An 18,606-nucleotide genomic window follows, 5' to 3' on the forward strand; every position below is an offset into this window, starting at 1 on the left:
CAGGCAATTTCTTTACCATCTGAGCCACCAGAGGAGCCCGGGGGATTGAGCTAAGAATATGCAAAGAGTCCTATACTCTGATGCTGGCTCCTTGTAGAACGTAAGATCTTTTGAGGTGAAGTGCTGGCTTATCCATGACAATTTGAGACATGAGTCAAAGGTTAGCAGTTTCATACTTTCAGAGGAGGATGCTCATCCTAGTTTCTGAGTTGACACAAATACTAAGATTTGTATGGGTGGTATGAGAATTTGAAGATTTTTATGATGGTTCTTATGACTATTTTCACCAACATTTGTTTATCTGCCGTATTTATAAAGTGCCATTTTGTTCTCTAACTACTCTATATATACTAACACATTTAATACAACCACATGAGTAGACACTATAGGTATTATGTTCATAGAGAAGTTGAGTAACTTAACCAAGATCACACAGCTAGTCAGTGAAGGCACTAGGACCTGCCTACAATTTACATCATTTAGCTAAATCCCTTTTTTCCCCCCCATACTGCTCAGCTGCAGGATCTCAGTTCCCTGACCAGGGAGAGAACCTGTGCCCTGGCAGTGAAAGCCTGAATCCTAACCACTAGGCAACCAGGAAACTCCCCAAATTCCAGTACTTTTAAAAGAATGTTTAGCCAAATCTACATATAAAGCATTGTTCTATGTACTATGCAGAAGATACAAAGGATATATAGACAGTTCCTGAACTTAAGGGACTCACTGTATAGCTGAAAATATTGGTAAAATGTTACCAAGCCCAAGTTCATAGTGCTCACAGTATGACAGGGCAATATATCAAGAGATGAGCTGTTGGGGCAAGGAAGAGCAACTTTTATTCAGAAAGCCAGGAGACAGAGAAGATGGTGGACTAATGTCCCAAAGAACCATCTTCCCTGAGTTAGAATTCAAGCTTCTTTTATATAAAAAAGGGATGGGGGTAAAGTCCTGATTTCAAGATGTGTTAACTTCTTCCTTCCTGCAGCCATTTCCAAGACAGCCTAGTCAGGAGGTTTCCTATGTGCTAAAGAAAGATGCTTCAGGTTAACACTCATTACATGGCAGGCACAGTTCCCAGAGGTGGTCCACTATTTACAATTTAAGACTACAGGCAGCATTTCTTGAGTGATTAACTTGAAGAAAAACAATAGAATACAAAGGTTAAAGCAATCTATTCTTCCTTATTAATCTATATATGGCACTTAAATTTTTCTCATTTTATTCACCTACATAGGATTTTCTCACTATAAAAGACCTTGTATCACCAACGCCATTCTCTTTTTAAACAGAAAAGGCAGCTGTAGGCCCAGAAGGGACCAACTTACTAGCTAATTTACAGTAACTAGAGAACAGCGAGAGGCAAGCCCAAAACTGGAAGCCAATTCTTCTAACTAATGGTGATGTTTCATGTTCTTCTTGGCATTCAGGACATAACCGTATAGTTAGAACGGCGGTACAAAACAGTTTACTCCTTTATCCAAATTGTCATTCAATTCCATTTCTCTTCTTCACTTCTGGCACATTCTTACTGATCACTTCAATTCACTTCAACTTTACTGATCCCCATTCCTCCTTTTTTTTTTCTTTAGGGTAAAACTAGGCCTTGACATCACCCAAACATATGGGGCAGGGATGGAGCTAATGTTGAACTGTTTGAGGTCCTTTACTATTAAAGAACCTTAAAGGAAGAACAAAAAGTGCTTTGGACAAGATGCTTGTCATTGCTTGAGCAGGAACAAAAGAGAAAAAGAAAGGGGAGATGTATTTGAATGACTTTGGGAGACGTGCAAGTTATTTAGAAGAGGACAAATTAAGTCTAAATGCAGAGGGACAAGAATCAGCGAAGAAACATCACAATCCCCTTATGGGTGGGCGGAGGGAGTAAAAATGCCGAAGCAAGGATTCACAGAAAGCCTCACGGAGTCTTTTCAAAGTATCTGAAAAGGCTCTTTCTTAAGAGGGTAAAGAACGCCCTCTGAGGTCCGCGGGTCTTTTCCCACTGTGAAGGCTCTCCTCTCTGGGAGGTCGCAGGCCCCTTTTAAGGAGAAACGGCGCGGGGGACCTCCCCCCCCCCACCCCCACCCCCGGCCCCGCGGTGGTCTCGGGGAAGCTTTCAGTCCGAGCCGGGCCCCTTCCAGTGAGAACTGCGAGGTGCCCTCCGGCGACAGGTGAGGCCCCCAGGGCACAGCCTCATCCACACCGATCCGGCGGGAAAACCCGCCGCATCCCCCTACGAGTCCCTCCGACCACAGGCCCGCCGCCCGGCCACCGGCCGCGAGCGTGCGTAACGTGCCCCCGCAGCGTGACGCACGGGCCGCGCCGGGGAAGCTGCGCGGGCTGCGCGGCGGGAGGAGCGAGCGGCGAGGGCGGGGTGCGGCCGGAAGCCAGCGTCTGCGGAAAGGAGAAAGGAAAGGGAGACGCGGCTGGGTGCGGCGGGGCGCGGCTGGGAGACCGGCGGGAGGGCGCCGCCTCCTCCCCCGCCCTCTCCGCTGAGGATGGAAGTGACGAAAGCAGCCGAGGAGGTCACTTCCTGCTGGGGTGGATGAGGAGGAGCCGGAGACGCCGCGGAGGAGACCGGACCGAAGACCGACCGTGCCGGGGAGAGGTGAGTCCCGGCCTCGCCGCCGACCCGTTCGGGCCGACCCCCAAGCTTCGGCGGGGACGGCGTCCCTGCTGCCTGGACCGCGGGGAGAGCCACGTACTAACCCTGCTGGGCCTCCCCCTGCGCGGGGGCGGGGAAGGGAGGGGGCCCCCATGGCTTAGGGGCGACGGGGACCCGGGCAGCGTTCTTGCGGCGGCTCCGGGGAGCCCCGAGACCACGGGGAGAGGAAGGCCCGGTCGGGAGGCAGGTAGATAAGAGGCTCCGGGGGCTGTGGAAGCCGGGACGCGGTACCAGGCTCTGCAAGCCTCACTCTATGGGGAATGGTCGCAATCCGAGGGAGGGCGAGGGGCCTGCCGGGCTGTGCAGAGTTAAGATGAGTGACCCTACTTCGACAGTGTGTCCTCGGAGTGAATTTGCGAAAGGCATGAAGAGGCGCCTCCGGACTCCTGGGAGGAAGGCCTTTATAGGTGAAATCGGAGAGTTGGGATGTCAGGAGAGAGCTTCCTGGGCACGTCATTGTTGCGGCGGGATTTGAACCCCAGAGTCGTCGTGAGTGAAGGCATTCCCGGTGTCAGGATAAAGACCCTGCGACCTGACAGAGCAACCTAGTTGTTAACGTTCAAGGCAGCTTCCTGAAGTCTTGGGGAAATTAGTGTTTTTCCTCCCTCATTGTCACGGAGATGGAAGCAGCCAGGAGAGGAAACTCCTGCCTCAGCTCTGGGGCCTTGTTATTGTGTATCTTGTGTATGTAACTGTGTGTTTCTGTTTATGTTTGTTTTCTCCCTCCTTTGGAGCATGTATCCATCCTCATTCCTTGGTAATTTCTTAGACCGAAATTTGCTGATCTTCTAAATGTGTATGGTGAGGGGGAAAAAAATTTTTTTTCAAAGGATCTAGAGGAATCCTAGGTTAGATGAAATTTCAAGATTAGGAATTTGTATCCACCCCGCCCTAGGGTCACCAAGGCACCTACATTCCCTCTAGACTCCTGCTAATGTTGGTGCTGAGGGCCTGTCATTCACCCTGGGGAACTGCCTGAGTAAGGGTAAATCTGCCTTCTACTTACATATCTCTGGCAGTTTTACTCTTCTTTGCTTTTTGCTAAAGGAGTAACTGATACAGGCTGCTTGCTGCTAGGAGCAGGAAATTTATTAAGGAACTGTAAATCTGGATGGAATGAATTGAAATCACAGCCAGACTCCCTCCACTTGTTGAACAGAAGGTTCCCAAAAATGCTTGCTTCTTTTTTCCTTTCTGTTAAAGGGAGAAAATGTAGATTTTTTTCTCAGAGAAAAATTGGAGGAGTGTGAGTTTTCGTGTATAGAGTAACTGTACATATGGTGTATTTACTTCCTGTATCCCAGGGTGTTTTTCAAGGAGGAAGGGGCAGTTTCTGACTGGGAGGAGTTTTCCTTTTCCCATCTCACATAATTCAGGAAAGTAAATCAAAATCAGATGTTCCTTCTTGAGTGGCAATCAGATGGATTTGGGTTTTGGGGGGAGGTTTTTTTGTTTTTTTGGGTTTTTTTTTACTCTTTAAGCTGGTACATCTGGGTGAACTCAGGCTTGTGTATCTTGGCATCTAGGCCTGTCTAGTAATAGAAGACAAACTGTTTGACTTGTTCTGGCTGCCTTTTTGGACTCATTTCACCATACCCTTCCTTTTTTACGTTTGAAGGATTGGTCAGGAGGGAGAAAGCAAATATTAAAAACAGTGTTTACTATTTGTGGTTTAAAGTCAGGTGAGAGATAAATTATGGTCTTTGAAGTTGATGACCTGAGGATCATTTCACGACTTGAGGATTAGCACTCTGGAAGTGACATGTTTGAAAGAGGGTTACATAAGAAGGGAAAGATGAGGAAATGAAAGTTTGGGAAAAGGCTGTGGCAGAAAACCTTGGGAGGATAATAAACATAGAACACCTTAAAGTAATTGATGTGGCTTGTATCTCTCAGCAGGAGGGTGAAAATGAAAGCAGGCTGTAGCATCGTGGAAAAGCCAGAAGGAGGTGGAGGTGAGCAGAAGTTAATCAGTCATTTTCTGATGTACCTGGAATGTCCCTCAGTGGTTCCTTTTCTCTTCACTCGGGCTTGGTTCACAAATGCCAGACTGTGACTGACCACCTCTTGACAGGGTAGATACCGCTAGGACAGTTGTATGCTTTTTCCTATGGGTGAATGTTAACAGATGTGGTCACCACACCCTTATTTCCAAGCTTTCAAGTCTCTCTCCTCTTAGAGAAACAATTAGAACCTTGTGGAAAAGGTGCTCTTTTCTAAAACATTGTCTTTCCTGTGTGTTCCCTTTGGAACTTTCATGTCCTCACAGGAAGTAGGCATGAGATTTAGTAAAGTCTGAAAGGGGAAAAGATTAGAACACCTGGCTGCTGCTACCCAGCTCTTATCAGATTTAATGATTGCCACAAGGAAAGGTAACTTCTGTCTGCCTTCTTCTGCGCAGAGGATTAGCCCCAGTTGACTGAAGGGTGTTCATGGCATGTTTGCACAGCACTCTAGAGATTCTGAGCGTTGGAATGTGAAGTTGGGGAAACTGGTATGTATGTTTCTAGCTCCTGACTTGATCTTGCCCTTTTCATATTAAAGGGTATCAGTTTCCTGATTGGGCCTATAAAACAGAGTCGTCCCCAGGCTCCCGGCAGATCCAGCTGTGGCACTTCATCCTGGAGCTGCTGCAGAAGGAGGAGTTCCGCCATGTCATTGCCTGGCAGCAGGGAGAGTATGGGGAATTCGTCATCAAGGATCCAGACGAGGTGGCCCGCCTCTGGGGCCGCAGGAAGTGCAAACCACAGATGAATTACGACAAGCTGAGCCGGGCCCTGAGGTAGGGGAAAGAACTCCCAGATCCATTGTGTTAACAGATTGGAAAGAGGCTTAAGTAGTTTGGTACATATTAGATAAAAAGGTATCAGGTGATGAGAGACTACACTAGTGAATAATGTGTAGCTTTACAGTGGGAGTAGAAGAGCTGTTAAATCTGGGTGGCACAGGAGAAAAGGCATATCTTTGGTTGTATGTAGGAGGGAATTCCAACGTGGCTGGCACTGGATCCTGACAGCCGATTCTGCTCTGTAGTGGGCGAGAAAGTGTGATGAAACCTGGATTGGAGCTAATTGGTAATCCAAAAGATTAGTTTAGACTTCGCTGTTGGAAATCTATTAGAATGTCTCTCCTTTCGGCTCTCCTGAAAGAAACTAGAAAGAGAGTGAAGCAGGCGCAGAAGAGGAGCGCTCAGCGCTTGGTGGGCCTCACTGCTGAGGGACCCATGAGCTCAGTGGGTTGTCGGCTCGCAGGTTGCTCCAGCTTGTCTAAGGATTGGTCACTTAGGTTTTCTCAGGTTCTCGTTTCCCCTTGTCAGTCTTTATATTTCATAACCTTTTACCCCTCCAGGGCTGTGTATCATCTATGCCACTGAATATATTCAAGGTTCTAGGTACATTGAAACTCCCCTGCCTTCCTTCATTGTGTGACCCTGAATGTAGAATCTGAGCAGCAACATTGCTGGAGCCTCTCACTTCTTTTGAAAGTGAAGTAGGCCAAGCTGACTGCTCAGAATGTACCATTATTTGACCTGCCACCATAAAACAGTTCTACATTCCTTTGTCTATGCCTTGAGCTTAGGCCTCCAGACTAACCACATCAGGCCTCCCAAGAGATTTGTCTGCCCCCACCTGGGGAAGGCAGAAAAGAGAAATGAAGCAGTGACGTGTAGTGGAACAGGAAGGAAACGGACTAAAGAATTGAAACCATAGAGAGATAGAGAAGAAAAGTGGTTGGAGCTCGAATAGGTGTACAGGATCTCAAAGAGAGACTGTCTTTGTAAAGGACTAGAATCTTGTTGAAAATTGAATCAGAAAAGTTAGCTCTTAGAGGTCTCCCAGCTCTAACCTGAGGGCAAAAGCTACAAAAGAATGATAGTGATGTTCACAAGTAATACTCAGAGCAAGAGCTGTTGATTGTCGTGGTTACCTACGTATATCAAAAACGGTCAGTAGCTAGAAGACAATTTGACATGCGTTGTTGTTTTTCCAGATACTATTACAACAAGAGGATCCTTCACAAAACAAAAGGGAAAAGGTTTACTTATAAATTTAACTTCAACAAGCTGGTGATGCCCAACTACCCATTCATCAACATTCGGTCAAGTGGTAAGATGCAAACTCTCTTGGTGGGGAGTAAATTTTGAGTTAAAAAAGAATTTTAAAAACCCAAGTCTTAAGATTTGTCATGTTTAAGGGGTATTTAGAAACACCAAAGTAATAGGATCCCCTGGATTCCCTCTGCCACGTATTCTCATTCTTCTCACAGGAAGTGATAGACTCTGCAGCACTGAGATAGACTTGGTTTATTTGGGTCTATTTTCTGCATATTATCTGTCATCTTCTAGATATTACTACATTGTCCTCTTTAGGAATAATATTCCATAGGTTTGTGTTGATCCTTAAGTTCAGGATTCAGAATTTCAACACCCAGCCCAGTGGCTCTTTCACAGACAAGAACTAGTTTCTAAAACACTTCCGATTTTCTATGAAACAACCAAGCTCACCCTTATCAAGTGAATCTCATCAAAACCACAGCATCCTTGATCACAGGAGGGGAGGTTCATATGTTTGCAGTGAGAAGCAGTGCCTTTGATCTGCACCAACAACGCCTCAGAGAACAGGACTCTGGGGTTAGTTGACCTTCTCTCCTCTGAAGTGTTGCAAGGCTTCCCCTCTAGGCTCTCCACAGGATAGCTTTCCATTACAGCTTTTCACTGAGGTTTTGGGTCTGCCTCTCAGCGAAGAAGGCAGTCTCTGATAAGGATGTTTGTTTGTTTTAAGATGCAAATCACGCCCCTGCCTAAGAAAATAGAATGTATTTTACTAATTTCTGTGCAGTCCATCAGTGCTCTGTCTTTGTGGAATTGCGTAAGGCAAAGAAATCTGCTTGTGACTCTGTAGTGTTACAACTTCTCAGAGAAAAGTTGGAAGAAACCTGAAAATTTAGAGCAGGGGTGTGGCTGAGAGAATATGCTGAGATCTGTGGTAGATATGTAATTACTACACACAACAAGTTAGGGCAGTTTTAGCTTGATGCTGCTATCATTACTGTTCCATCTCCCCTGTAACCACTCCCTCCTGTCCCTGGGGCATGCATTTAAAAAAAAAACTATTGGAATGCATCTCTCTAATTACAACCTGTTTTCTTTCCTTGTGCCTGAGGGAGAGGTGTTAGGAAATCAAACCTGTTCTAACCACTGGCATCTTGTTTCCTCTATTTTTCACTCTTGCCCCCTCCCTATGTACCTAGAGGAATTTTGACTCTAGGAGTCAGTTCTTTGCATCAGGTGGCCAAAGTATTGGAGTTTCCGCCTCAGTCCTTCCAATGAATATTCAGGGCTGATTTCCTTTAGGATTGACTGGTTGGATCTCCTTGCAGTCCAAGTGACTCTCAAGAGTCTTCAACACCACAGTTCAAAAGCATCAATTCTTCTGCCTTCAGAAGAATTTATAGTTCAACTCTCACGTCCATACATAACTACTGAAAAAACTACCATAGCTTTGACTAGATGGACCTTTGTTGGCAAAGTAATGTCTCTGCTTTTTAATATGCTGTCTAGGTTGGTCATAACTCTTCTTCCAAGGAGCAAGCCTCTTTTAATTTCATGGCTGCACTCACCATCTGCAGTGATTTTGGAGCCCAGGACAATAAAGTCTCTCGCTATTTCTATTATTTCCCAAACTCTCACTGGTTCTATATTATTTCTATGAAGTGATGGGACTGGATGCCGTGATCTTAGTTTTCTGAATGTTGAGTTTAAGCCAACTTTTTCACTTTTCTCTTTCACTTTCATCAAGAGGCTCTTTAGTTCTTCACTTTCTGCCATAAAGGTGGTGTCATCTGCATATCTGAGGTTATTGATATTTCTCCCAGCAATCTTGATTCCAGCTTGTGCTTCTTCCAGCCCGGCATTTCACATGATGTACTTTGCATATAAGTTAAATAAGCAGGGTGACAGTATACAGCCTTGAGGTACTCCTTTCCCGATTTGGAACCAGTCTGTTGTTCCATGTCCAGTTCTAACTGTTGCTGCTTGACCTGCATACAGATTTCTCGGGAGGCAGGTTAGGTGGTCTGGTATTCCCATCTCTTTCAGAATTTTCACAGTTTGTTGTGATCCACACAGTCAAAGACTTTGGCATAGTCAGTAAAGTAGAAGTAGATGTTTTTCTGGAACGCTCTTGCTTTTCTGATGATCCAGCAAATGTTGGCAATTTGATCTCTGGTTCCTCTGCCTTTTCTAAATCCAGCTTGAACATCTGAAAGTTCACAGTTCATGTACTGTTGAAGCCTGGATTGGAGAATTTTGAACATTACTTTGCTGACATGTGAGATGAGTGCAATGGTGTGGTAGTTTGAACATTCTTTGGCATTGCCTTTCTTTTGTATTGGAATGAAAACTGACCTTTTCCAATCCTGTGGCCACTGCTGAGTTTTCCAAATTTCCTAACATACTGAGTGCAGCACTTCTACAGCATCATCTTTCAGGATTTGAAATAGCTCAACTGGAATTCCACCACTTCCACTGGCTTTGTTCGTAGTGATGCTTCCTAAGGCCCACTTGACTTCGCGTTTGCATTTTTTCTATTGAAAACCCACAAATCCAGTCACTTGGATAACCTGTGCTTTTCCAGGAAAAGTAAATCTAGACCGTCACTCTGTGAAGACTCTGGCCTAGCAGCCACACAGTAGTGGCCTAGAACCACCTTTTGGCCCAGAAGGCAGTTGAATCAACTTTGATTCTTAACCAAGCTCAAGATCCTGATCAGAAAATCATGGGGAAACCAAAAAGTCCATTTCTTTTAGGGATATGACTAGTTTTTTGCATCCTGGATGCAGATAACCCCAAAAAACTAGAGTCAATAGTTCATAGAGAACTTTTACCCAAATAGACCAAACATTTCAGGTTAACTTCTAATGATGACAAAGAAATATAACATTTATTGAACATCTACTTAATGGAGATAGTTTTGCCCGGTGTTTTTGTGAGTTAACTCATGCCACTCTCACAGCTTAGTAAAGTATATGTTTTAGTATCCCTATTTCACAAATGATAACATTGAGGATGACAGCAGAGTCAAAGATTGATCAGGGTGGCTTGAATAAAGTTACCTCTTGGACAGTTTCTCAGGAAACAGTTCCTGAGCCATTGAGCTATTGAAATCTAGCTCATATTTAATAGATCATTCATTCCTTCCCTGGATTTGGGATTAATTCATTTGTTCAACAGATAATGTGTTAAGACTTAAAAACAAAGAAAAAGATTATAGGGGAGTTATTTCCCTCAAGGAACTTAAAATTTAGCAAGAGAGATATCAATGTGGAATGTGATAAATGCTCTAAGAAGCAGAGCTGTGTGGATTTAGATCCTGGAGGCTAGAGTGATCTTGTCTAGATGGTGGGTTGATACAGTTGGGCTATTTTGAACTGTGTGTTTTTGAACATAGAAGCAAAATTTTTTAATGTATTTTTAAGTTTTTAATATTTACATTAAAATGTATTTTTAATGAACTTTTAAGAAACATTGGAAAGATACAGAAGATATGTAGTAAAAATGCTTACTTGTCAGGGTTTGGGTGCAGGGCAAACCAGTTCAAAGATGAACTTGAGACCCCTCTACCCTATCCCAGTTTTTTTAATATTTATTTTAGAAAACTTTCAAGCTACAAAAAAATTGAGGGGGAGAAAATAAAACTGCGAACACCCATATATCCTCTACCTACAATCACTAATGGATAACATTTGCTTTATCTATATATATAACTTCTAAATCTTTCAAGATTAAGTTACAGATGTGACACTTTATCCCTGTGTACTTCAGTATGTATCTCCCATGCACAAGGACATTTTCCTAATCACAATAACATTACCATACTCAGGAAATTTTAACATTGCTCTAATATTGTTATCTAATAAATAGTCCATATGCCTTTAAAAAGTTTTAGCTTCTTAAACCATGATTATTTTCTAATAAAAAATCATGTATTTTAACAAATACATGGAATTTGCTATATGCTGGTACTAGTTTAAGGACTTCACAAATATTAACTCTTGTAGTTTTCATAGCATGAGGATTAGTCTTGTTATCTGTTTTACAGGTAATGAAACTGAGGCTTGGAAAGGTAAGTAAGTTACCTAGAATAACATAGCTATTAAGTGGTAGGGCCAGGGTTTAAACCTAGGCACTGGCCTTATTCCCATTTTGCCAAAGGGGTTCAAAAACCCATTGGTTACTTGTACCAGGCTACAAAGTAGAAGGTGCTAGAACTAAGATGCAAACCCACATTTTCCAGCCCTGCTAAAGGAGGACTGCTGCAGCCAGTTAAAGGGGTCCAAATGCTGCCTCCAGATTGCCTGCCTTCACTCCCTCTAAACGCACTTGGAAAATGCTCTGTATTCCATCTCCATTTTTGCAAATTGACAGTGTATCTTTAGCCCATGTAGAGACTGAGATACCTATCTTCCAGTTTGGAAAAACCAAAACAAATAACTGAATTGTTCAGGAGACAGGACCTTGCTTTATCACCTCCCTTTCTCTCCATGTTATACTTATTCAGTCCACCAGCACACAGAAAAGTGTTGGGGGAGGCGGGTGTTTTGGTTTTTTTCTTTTGCTTTTGAATAGATGTGCTCTTAATGCAAAATCAAGATCCAAGAGAATCAAAAAAGAATAGAATCATAGCCACTATAATAGGCTGGTAGCAGAAATATTTTGGAGACCCCCGAGTCTGCTGAAATTATATACAGGTCCATCCCTCTGTTTTTCATGATCACACAGTTAAAATCAGTGGTTTTAGGAAAAAAGCCTGCCGAACAGTTTTCTGCAGAACATCAGTTTGGGAGATGCTGCTCTGGCACAGTGTTCTTCAGACACGTGTGCCAAGAAAGCTACACAGTCTTGCACTTACCAGCTGACTCCAGGGTCCTATCTGAAGATGACTCAATTGTAACAAGAATAGAAGAACACAACTGATTGCTGGCAGTTCCTACCCACATCATATCTTGTGCACCTTTTTGCTTCTCCTCCTGTGTCACCACACTTTCACTTATTTGGGTTTTTCTTACTTTTCTTCTCCTTTATCCTTCCCTCAAGGTAAAAATAGCCCCCCTGACATCATCAGTGATAGAAGACACTGACACCCCCCAGGAGCCCACAGGGTCCCCGAGGCCTCACACCTCTCATGCTCTGATTATCAGAAGGGCTTTGGAGGGCAGTAGAGAACTTGTGAGCCTCTGAAGTCGACTTGTGTAGTGCAGTGTTGGTTTCTGCTTAGAACTTCAGATCTCAGTCCACAAATTTGATAGGTGGTAGGTATGGGACTTTCTTCCAGCCTCCTCAGTGGTTGAAAGGCATTGAAAGCAGGATGGGAATGGAGATTGTTATACAGAATTTGTATATTAGAAAATAGATTTGGAGAGATTGAAAAATATTAGACTCTCTATAAAGAAGTGGTTGTATGTCAGAAATGAGAAAAGATATACCATGAGAACCTGCCTTAACAAACATGGTCCTTTCTTGTGTCCTGTTTTTGTTCTTAAAATGTGGTCTCGCTCATGTTCATATTTGTGAGGTCCAGGGTCTTCAAGCTTTTAATGCCTTGTTTACATACATATCATCCCCAGTTTTGTTGTTGGTTTTAGTTTGTTTGCTTATTTTATAGACATGGCCCAAATAACGAAAATAAGAAAAGACCATTTGCAAACCTGAGAACTGAAGCAAGTGATACAGTGTATATACACACTCTTACATTCATTCATTCAACTGATAGTTATTAAGAGCCTACTAATTATTCAGCCCTGAACTGCTGGAAATGTACTTGCAAATAAGAAATCCCTGCCTTCATGGGATTTAGGAAACAGATAAACAAGTAAATGATATTTTAGATAGTAATGAGTACTAGGAAACAAAGTGAGTAAGAGGCTAGAGAAAGGCGGCAACTAAATTGAATGGAGGAAGCTGAAGAGACAAACAGGTGAGCGATTCAGCCCAGCTGGAATGTTTGTTTCCTGTTGCTCTTCAACATTTTGTACTTAGCGTCAATAAAATTGCTGATCATGCATGACTATACCTCTAAAGTGGCCTTTTGTCTTTCCCACCCTCACAGGTGTGGTTCCCCAGAGTGCGCCACCAGTGCCAACAGGCTCTTCCCGCTTCCATTTCCCACCTCTGGACACCCATTCTCCAACGAGCGATGTGCAGCCAGGGCGGTTCTCTGCCAGCTCCCTAACTGCTTCTGGCCAGGAGTCAAGTAATGGCACTGATAGAAAGGTGGAGCTTTCAGAGCTGGAGGATGGCCCAGCCGCTGACTGGCGCCGGGGCGTGGATCTCATGTCCTCCCGAAGTGCCGTGGGTGGAGGGATTGGCCATCAGAAGCGCAAGCCTGACATCATGCTTCCTTTGTTCTCCAGGCCAGGGATGTACCCTGACCCCCATAGTCCCTTCGCCGTCTCTCCGATCCCAGGCCGTGGAGGCGTCCTTAACGTCCCCATTTCACCAGCCCTCTCCCTGACTCCCACCATCTTCTCCTATAGCCCCTCACCAGGCCTGAGCCCCTTCACCAGCAGCAGTTGCTTCTCCTTCAACCCTGAAGAAATGAAACACTACCTTCATTCTCAAGCCTGTTCTGTGTTCAACTACCACCTGAGTCCTCGGACATTTCCTCGTTACCCAGGCCTCATGGTCCCACCACTGCAGTGCCAGGTGCACCCTGAGGAGTCGTCACAGTTTTCTATCAAGCTGCAGCCCCCACCCGTCGGGCGCAAGAACCGGGAGAGGGTGGAGAGCAGCGAGGAGGCAGCCCCTGTCCCTGTTCCCACACTGACTCCTGTCCCGCCGAGAATTAAAGTGGAGCCAGCCTTGGAAAAGGATCCCGAGAGCCTCAGGCAGTCGGCACGGGAGAAGGAGGAGCACTCTCAAGAAGAGGGCACTGTGCCGAGCAGGACCACAGAAGAGGGGAAAAGCACCATCTTCGCCCGCCCGGCTGCACCGCCTGTGTGGCCTGCTGTGCCCATTAGCACCCCAAGTGAAGAGCCCCTGGAGGTGTCTGAAGACAGTGAGGACAGGCCTGGCAAAGAGCCTGGGGCACCTGAGAAGAAAGAAGATGCCCTGATGCCCCCCAAGCTTCGGTTGAAGCGGCGCTGGAATGATGACCCCGAAGCCCTGAGTAAGAATGGCAAGTTTCTCTGGAATGGGTCCGGACCCCGGGGCTTGGCAACAGCCGCTGCTGATGCTTAGAACTGGAAGAGGATTGGGAGCTGTTTATACTATAATCAAACACACACATGTATTTATGTAGCAAGATTTCAGGGTGGGGGGTGGGGAGGGAATTAGACTGGTTTGATCATTCTAGAGGTGTAGACTTGTATTTTTGTTTTGGGGATAGGATGGGGTGTCTTCTGTTGTAAATTAGACGGGATGTGAACACACTTTTTCCTGGTGAGTAGGACATGGGAAGGGTATTGAACTGAAAAGAGAAAGAGCCTCTGTTTCCTATTGAGGCTTTCACTTTGACAGACTCCCAGAGGGCCAAGAAACTGTTTGGTCCCATAATAGTTCAGGTTCCAGACTTATTTCTTTTCTATTGTATTTATATATGGAAAGCCATTAATGAATTTATTTTGCTCTGAGAGAGAGACATAAAACGGAAAGGGGTATGGTTGGGAGGTTGAGCAGTGAGAGACCATTAATACTAAATATTTTGCCTGAAATGTTTCTTTATAATTATTTCAGGGGAGGAATAAGATAATCTATCTTACTGGGGCAGGGGGATGTTCACGTGTTGCTCTTTTTCTTTTTCCCTTTGTTGTTGTTTGGCTTTTTTTTTTAATATAGAATGTTTTCAGGAAACATGAAATGTACTGCCAGTTAGAGCGGGGCTGGGAAGGCACAGGCACCAAGCCTCAGCTACGTGGTTGAGACAGGAAGCCCTGCTGTGAATTTCTTGGACATTTCACCTACTTCATATATTAAGAAGCCATGAGGAGTTGTAAACTCTTGTTCAGGGAAGAAAGAAGAGGACAGAAGGAAGTAACCTGATGCCTTTAAAAACAAAAACACAAAAATTATCTTTTTTTTTTTTCCACCGTGGGTTTGGGGAGCCAAACCAATGTGTGACTGAGCGAGTTGGCTGAGAGACACGAGCTGAAGATGTCTCTGTTGTGTCTGCTGCTCTTAACCGTTTTCTTAAGTCAAAGCCTTAACAATGAACACACTTCAACATGATACGGGTCTGTCAGCGTAAACCTGTAAAAGGGCATGGACAACTTTTCAGATAATCCAGAAGTGTTGGAAAATGGTTAAACTTTAAGCTGGTATTAATCATCCCCACTTGATGTTATTGGGATGGGTAGCAGAAAGGCAGGATTGTGGGCTTTAAGGGCAAATTATACTTGGAAATGCAGAAGGTAGCTGGGGGTACAAGTGGATGTGTATGAGGCTGAAGGAAGAGGTGGACAGGAAACACAGAAGGCAGACAGATGCCACAAAGGCTGGTGGAAGTGAACAGTGGGTGTCTGTCCTGATGTGGTGGTGCCATTCTTGCCATACCCATTCCCCTAGATCGTACTAATTCTTAAGATCAATGGACTGTCCATGAAACTCCAGGGATTGTTTCTTCATGGGAAGTTCTGTTCCATCAACTTCAAAGGAATCAGAAGGTATTGATCATATATGAAGGAACCTGGACTAAGGGCAAACAGACTCCACAGCCAGCTGTGTGTATGTGTGTGTACATGTAAGTACACAGTGTACAGAAATAGCTAACATGGCTCAGATCCACGAGCAGCAGAGAGAGAAATAACTGCATATCTGGTTGGGGCAGGAACTGGGCGCAGGGATGCTTTTGAGAAATTCCTGACTCCATCTTAGCCCAGGTGAACTATATGTACTAAGAAGCACTTGAGGGTTGTCTTTTTATGGTGGGGGTGGGGGGTCTTTTTTAAACTGGAGTGCATGCTTGAGAGAGGAGCCCAGGAAAGGTTAGAGCAGGTGAGTGAGTTATTAGATGACTTAAGATGACTTGAGTCCATCATGCCTTTTTTTTGGCAGTTGCCCTCCCCGTTGTTTGATTCAGATTCCATGAGTGATTTGTCTTTTCCTGGAAAAAGGATTAGGAGAGTGGTCCCTAACAACTCAGGCTGCCTTTGGTTGTGTTTTTGTCGGTTCCTTTCTCTGTACCTCGACTTACCTCGAATCAGAAAAGCAAGCCCAGGCAGGTGGAAGAGGCATCTCTGCTTGGCATTGCCCAATCTAACCAGGGAGGCTGGCTGCCCACCACCTCTGTCCACTAGAGCGGAGGCGCCGGCAGGTGTCGGTATGAACTCAGGAATAGACATGAGGCCTTTAAAAAAAAGAGGGAGAAAAATCCATGATGCGTACCTGTAACCCCCTAGAACCCAAGTGCCAGAATTAATTCCTAGATGCTGCTTCTGTTTGAATAAAAAGTCACTGCTTTTACACTTGAAAAACACTCAAAAAATGTTCAACTCCATGAAAACTGTTTTTGGCTTTAAGAAACTGTTTGATGTTTAACTGTTTCCTTTGATTGCCATTCCACCAGTAAACTGTTGGCTGATTTGCACTGCACACTGGGGTTAGGGGAGGGTACTAAGAGCTGAACTTGGGATTGCCTGGGACTTGGACCAGGGGATGTGGAGGTCATTGATACTTCCTGGGGCAAAAGGGTGGGAGATAGTTTTTCTCCCCTGAGTCCACTCCTGGCAGTACCTGTCACAAACCTGTCGCAAAGCCAGGTCATTCTCTTCTGTGAACATCTCATCACTGACAGCATGTGGAAAGAGGGGGACAACACCAGGTCTATTTTCCCTCCCCATTTTTTCCAACTTTTGCTGTGCCAAATGTTTAAAAATTTGCAAATACAAATTTTGAAGTTGTATTAATCAAGAACCTGTTCTTGCAAGTCGTTTGGTTTTCTGGCTATAGAGAAGAAAACAGTATAGAGATCTCTTCAGGACATTCAGCCTTGCTGAGTGTGTTTGTTTTTTAAGAACCGCTAAGAGTGAAAAATGAACAACAAGTTCCTCCAACCCCAGTTTTCAAGCTGCACTGCATTAAACCCAGCTCGCTAACAGGGAATCACTGCATCCTCGTCCTCAGTGGGCCAAGAGACTTTCAGAAGCATTAAAAGAAAAACATAGTGAAGTATATCACTTCTTACCAAGCGGGTAGAGTCAGTCAGTTGGCTGTTTGTCCCTTGTTTTTTATTTATTCCATAAATATGTTTGTTTTCTTTGTTTTATAGACAGTAATGGAATATACTTTTAAATTTGGGGGGAAAAAAACTGATCCAGTCTTTCAAAAACTGTTCGATTTTTTGTTCTTGGTGGGGGGGTGGGGGGGGTTGTTACCAGTTAATTTGTTTTGAAATATTTAGGCATTCTTTGAGTTATAAAATTGTGATGCAGGGATTTTTGGAAATTCACATGTGAAAGGTGACTTCACTAGTTACCCGCTTAAGCAGAATAGTGTGTATATGTACATAATGTGTAAGTAATCTTAACTCCATTGTGCAGTGCCTTTTAGATGTTCTGCTTTCTATAAAGTCTTCAAATTTTTGCATATATATATTATATATATATGATGTAATGTTATAGAAATATATGTATAATATACATATTTTTTCCAGGGGTATCTGATAGCTCTGTATTTTGTTATGGAAGTTGAAAGAAAAAAAAGTATTTTACCTCAGAAGTTAAAGTTAAATAAAAAAAGAAAAAAATACTTTTAAGCAATGTTTACAGAGTGTTGGTTTTGTTGTTGATAACCGAGCCAGGGTGTTTGTGCCAGAGAATTTGCTGCGTGCATACTAGTTCACCCACCCCAACACTTTATTCCTGTTGTGCAGGGGACCAGCATAGTGAGGATAGGTCCCTTAACAGTTTTGGAGATGGTCAATTTCCCTATGTCGATGGCTGCTGCTGGATAGAATACCACTGAAGCCAGAGACAAGTTGACTGGGAAATTTCACCCTCAAAATTGATTTGAGAATTCATTCAGAGTACATGCATGGCAAAGCCAGAAAGAGTAGGCCTGCTATGTATGAATCTATTCATATGAAATATTCAAAATAGGCAAATCCATAGAGAAAACATAGGTTAATGGTTGCTATGTAGAATGGTAATGGGTCACATTTTCTTTTGGGGGGTGATAAAAATGTTCCGGAGTTAGTGATGATAGTTGTACAATTTGAATGGAAAACACACTGAATTAGCCACTCCTAAAGGGCTGACTTTTCTGGTATGTGAGTAATAATCGCAATAAAGGTGGTTGTATTGATCCTGTTTTTTGGCCGCAGATCGCAGAATCTTACCCAACCAGGGATTGAACCTGTACCCCCTGCGTTGGGAGCACAGTCTCAACCACTGGACTATGAGACAGGTCCTCTGTTTTGTTTTTTAAGTATATGAAAGGCCAGTGTGAGGGAAACCTAGTATTTTCCAGAAGAGGACAAGAGTCAAGAGAAGGAGGAGAACTTAAGTCACATAACACCCGAACAAAAATGGTGCCAGGCTTTTTGTTGTTCAGGCGCCAAATTGTGTCCGACACTTTGGAACCCCATGGTCTGCAGCATGCCAGGCTCCTCTGTCCTTCACTATCTTCCAGAGTTTGCTCAAATTCATGTCCATTGAGTTGCTGATGCTATCTAACCATTTCATCTTCTGATGCCCCCTTCTTTTGCTTTCAATCTTTCCCAGCATTGGTCTTTTCCAAAGAGTCAGCTCTTCACATCAAGTGGCAAACATATTGGAGCTTCGGCATCAGTCCTTCCATTGAATATTCAGGGTTGATTTCCTTTAGGATTGACTGGTTTGATATTACTGTCCAAGGCACTCTCGAATCCAGACTAAGTAATCTCATGTTACTCTTGAGATAGACAAAGTGATTTAAGGAGCCCAACATTTGTAGTCACAACCAAGTGTTAAAT

General features: G+C 44.0%; 1 protein-coding gene across 2 annotated transcripts; it reads left to right on the plus strand.

The window, feature by feature from the left end:
- The first annotated feature begins 2,519 nt into the window (after window positions 1–2,519).
- ETV3 (ETS variant transcription factor 3) lies at window positions 2,520–17,405 on the plus strand. 2 transcript variants are annotated; one of them, XM_065901611.1, is made up of 5 exons: window positions 2,520–2,605; window positions 4,559–4,617; window positions 5,207–5,444; window positions 6,653–6,768; window positions 12,769–17,405. In XM_065901611.1, exons 2-5 carry the CDS (start codon window positions 4,572–4,574, stop codon window positions 13,896–13,898), a joined length of 1,530 nt encoding a protein of 509 aa, XP_065757683.1. In that variant the 5' UTR covers window positions 2,520–2,605; window positions 4,559–4,571; the 3' UTR covers window positions 13,899–17,405. The 2 variants fall into 2 exon arrangements, with proteins under 2 accessions (XP_065757683.1, XP_065757691.1); XM_065901619.1 differs by having other exon boundaries at window positions 2,538–2,605; window positions 4,562–4,617.
- Window positions 17,406–18,606: the final 1,201 nt, after the last annotated feature.

This window comes from Muntiacus reevesi, chromosome 1 (assembly GCF_963930625.1).
Source record: "Muntiacus reevesi chromosome 1, mMunRee1.1, whole genome shotgun sequence".
NCBI lineage: Eukaryota > Metazoa > Chordata > Mammalia > Artiodactyla > Cervidae > Muntiacus > Muntiacus reevesi.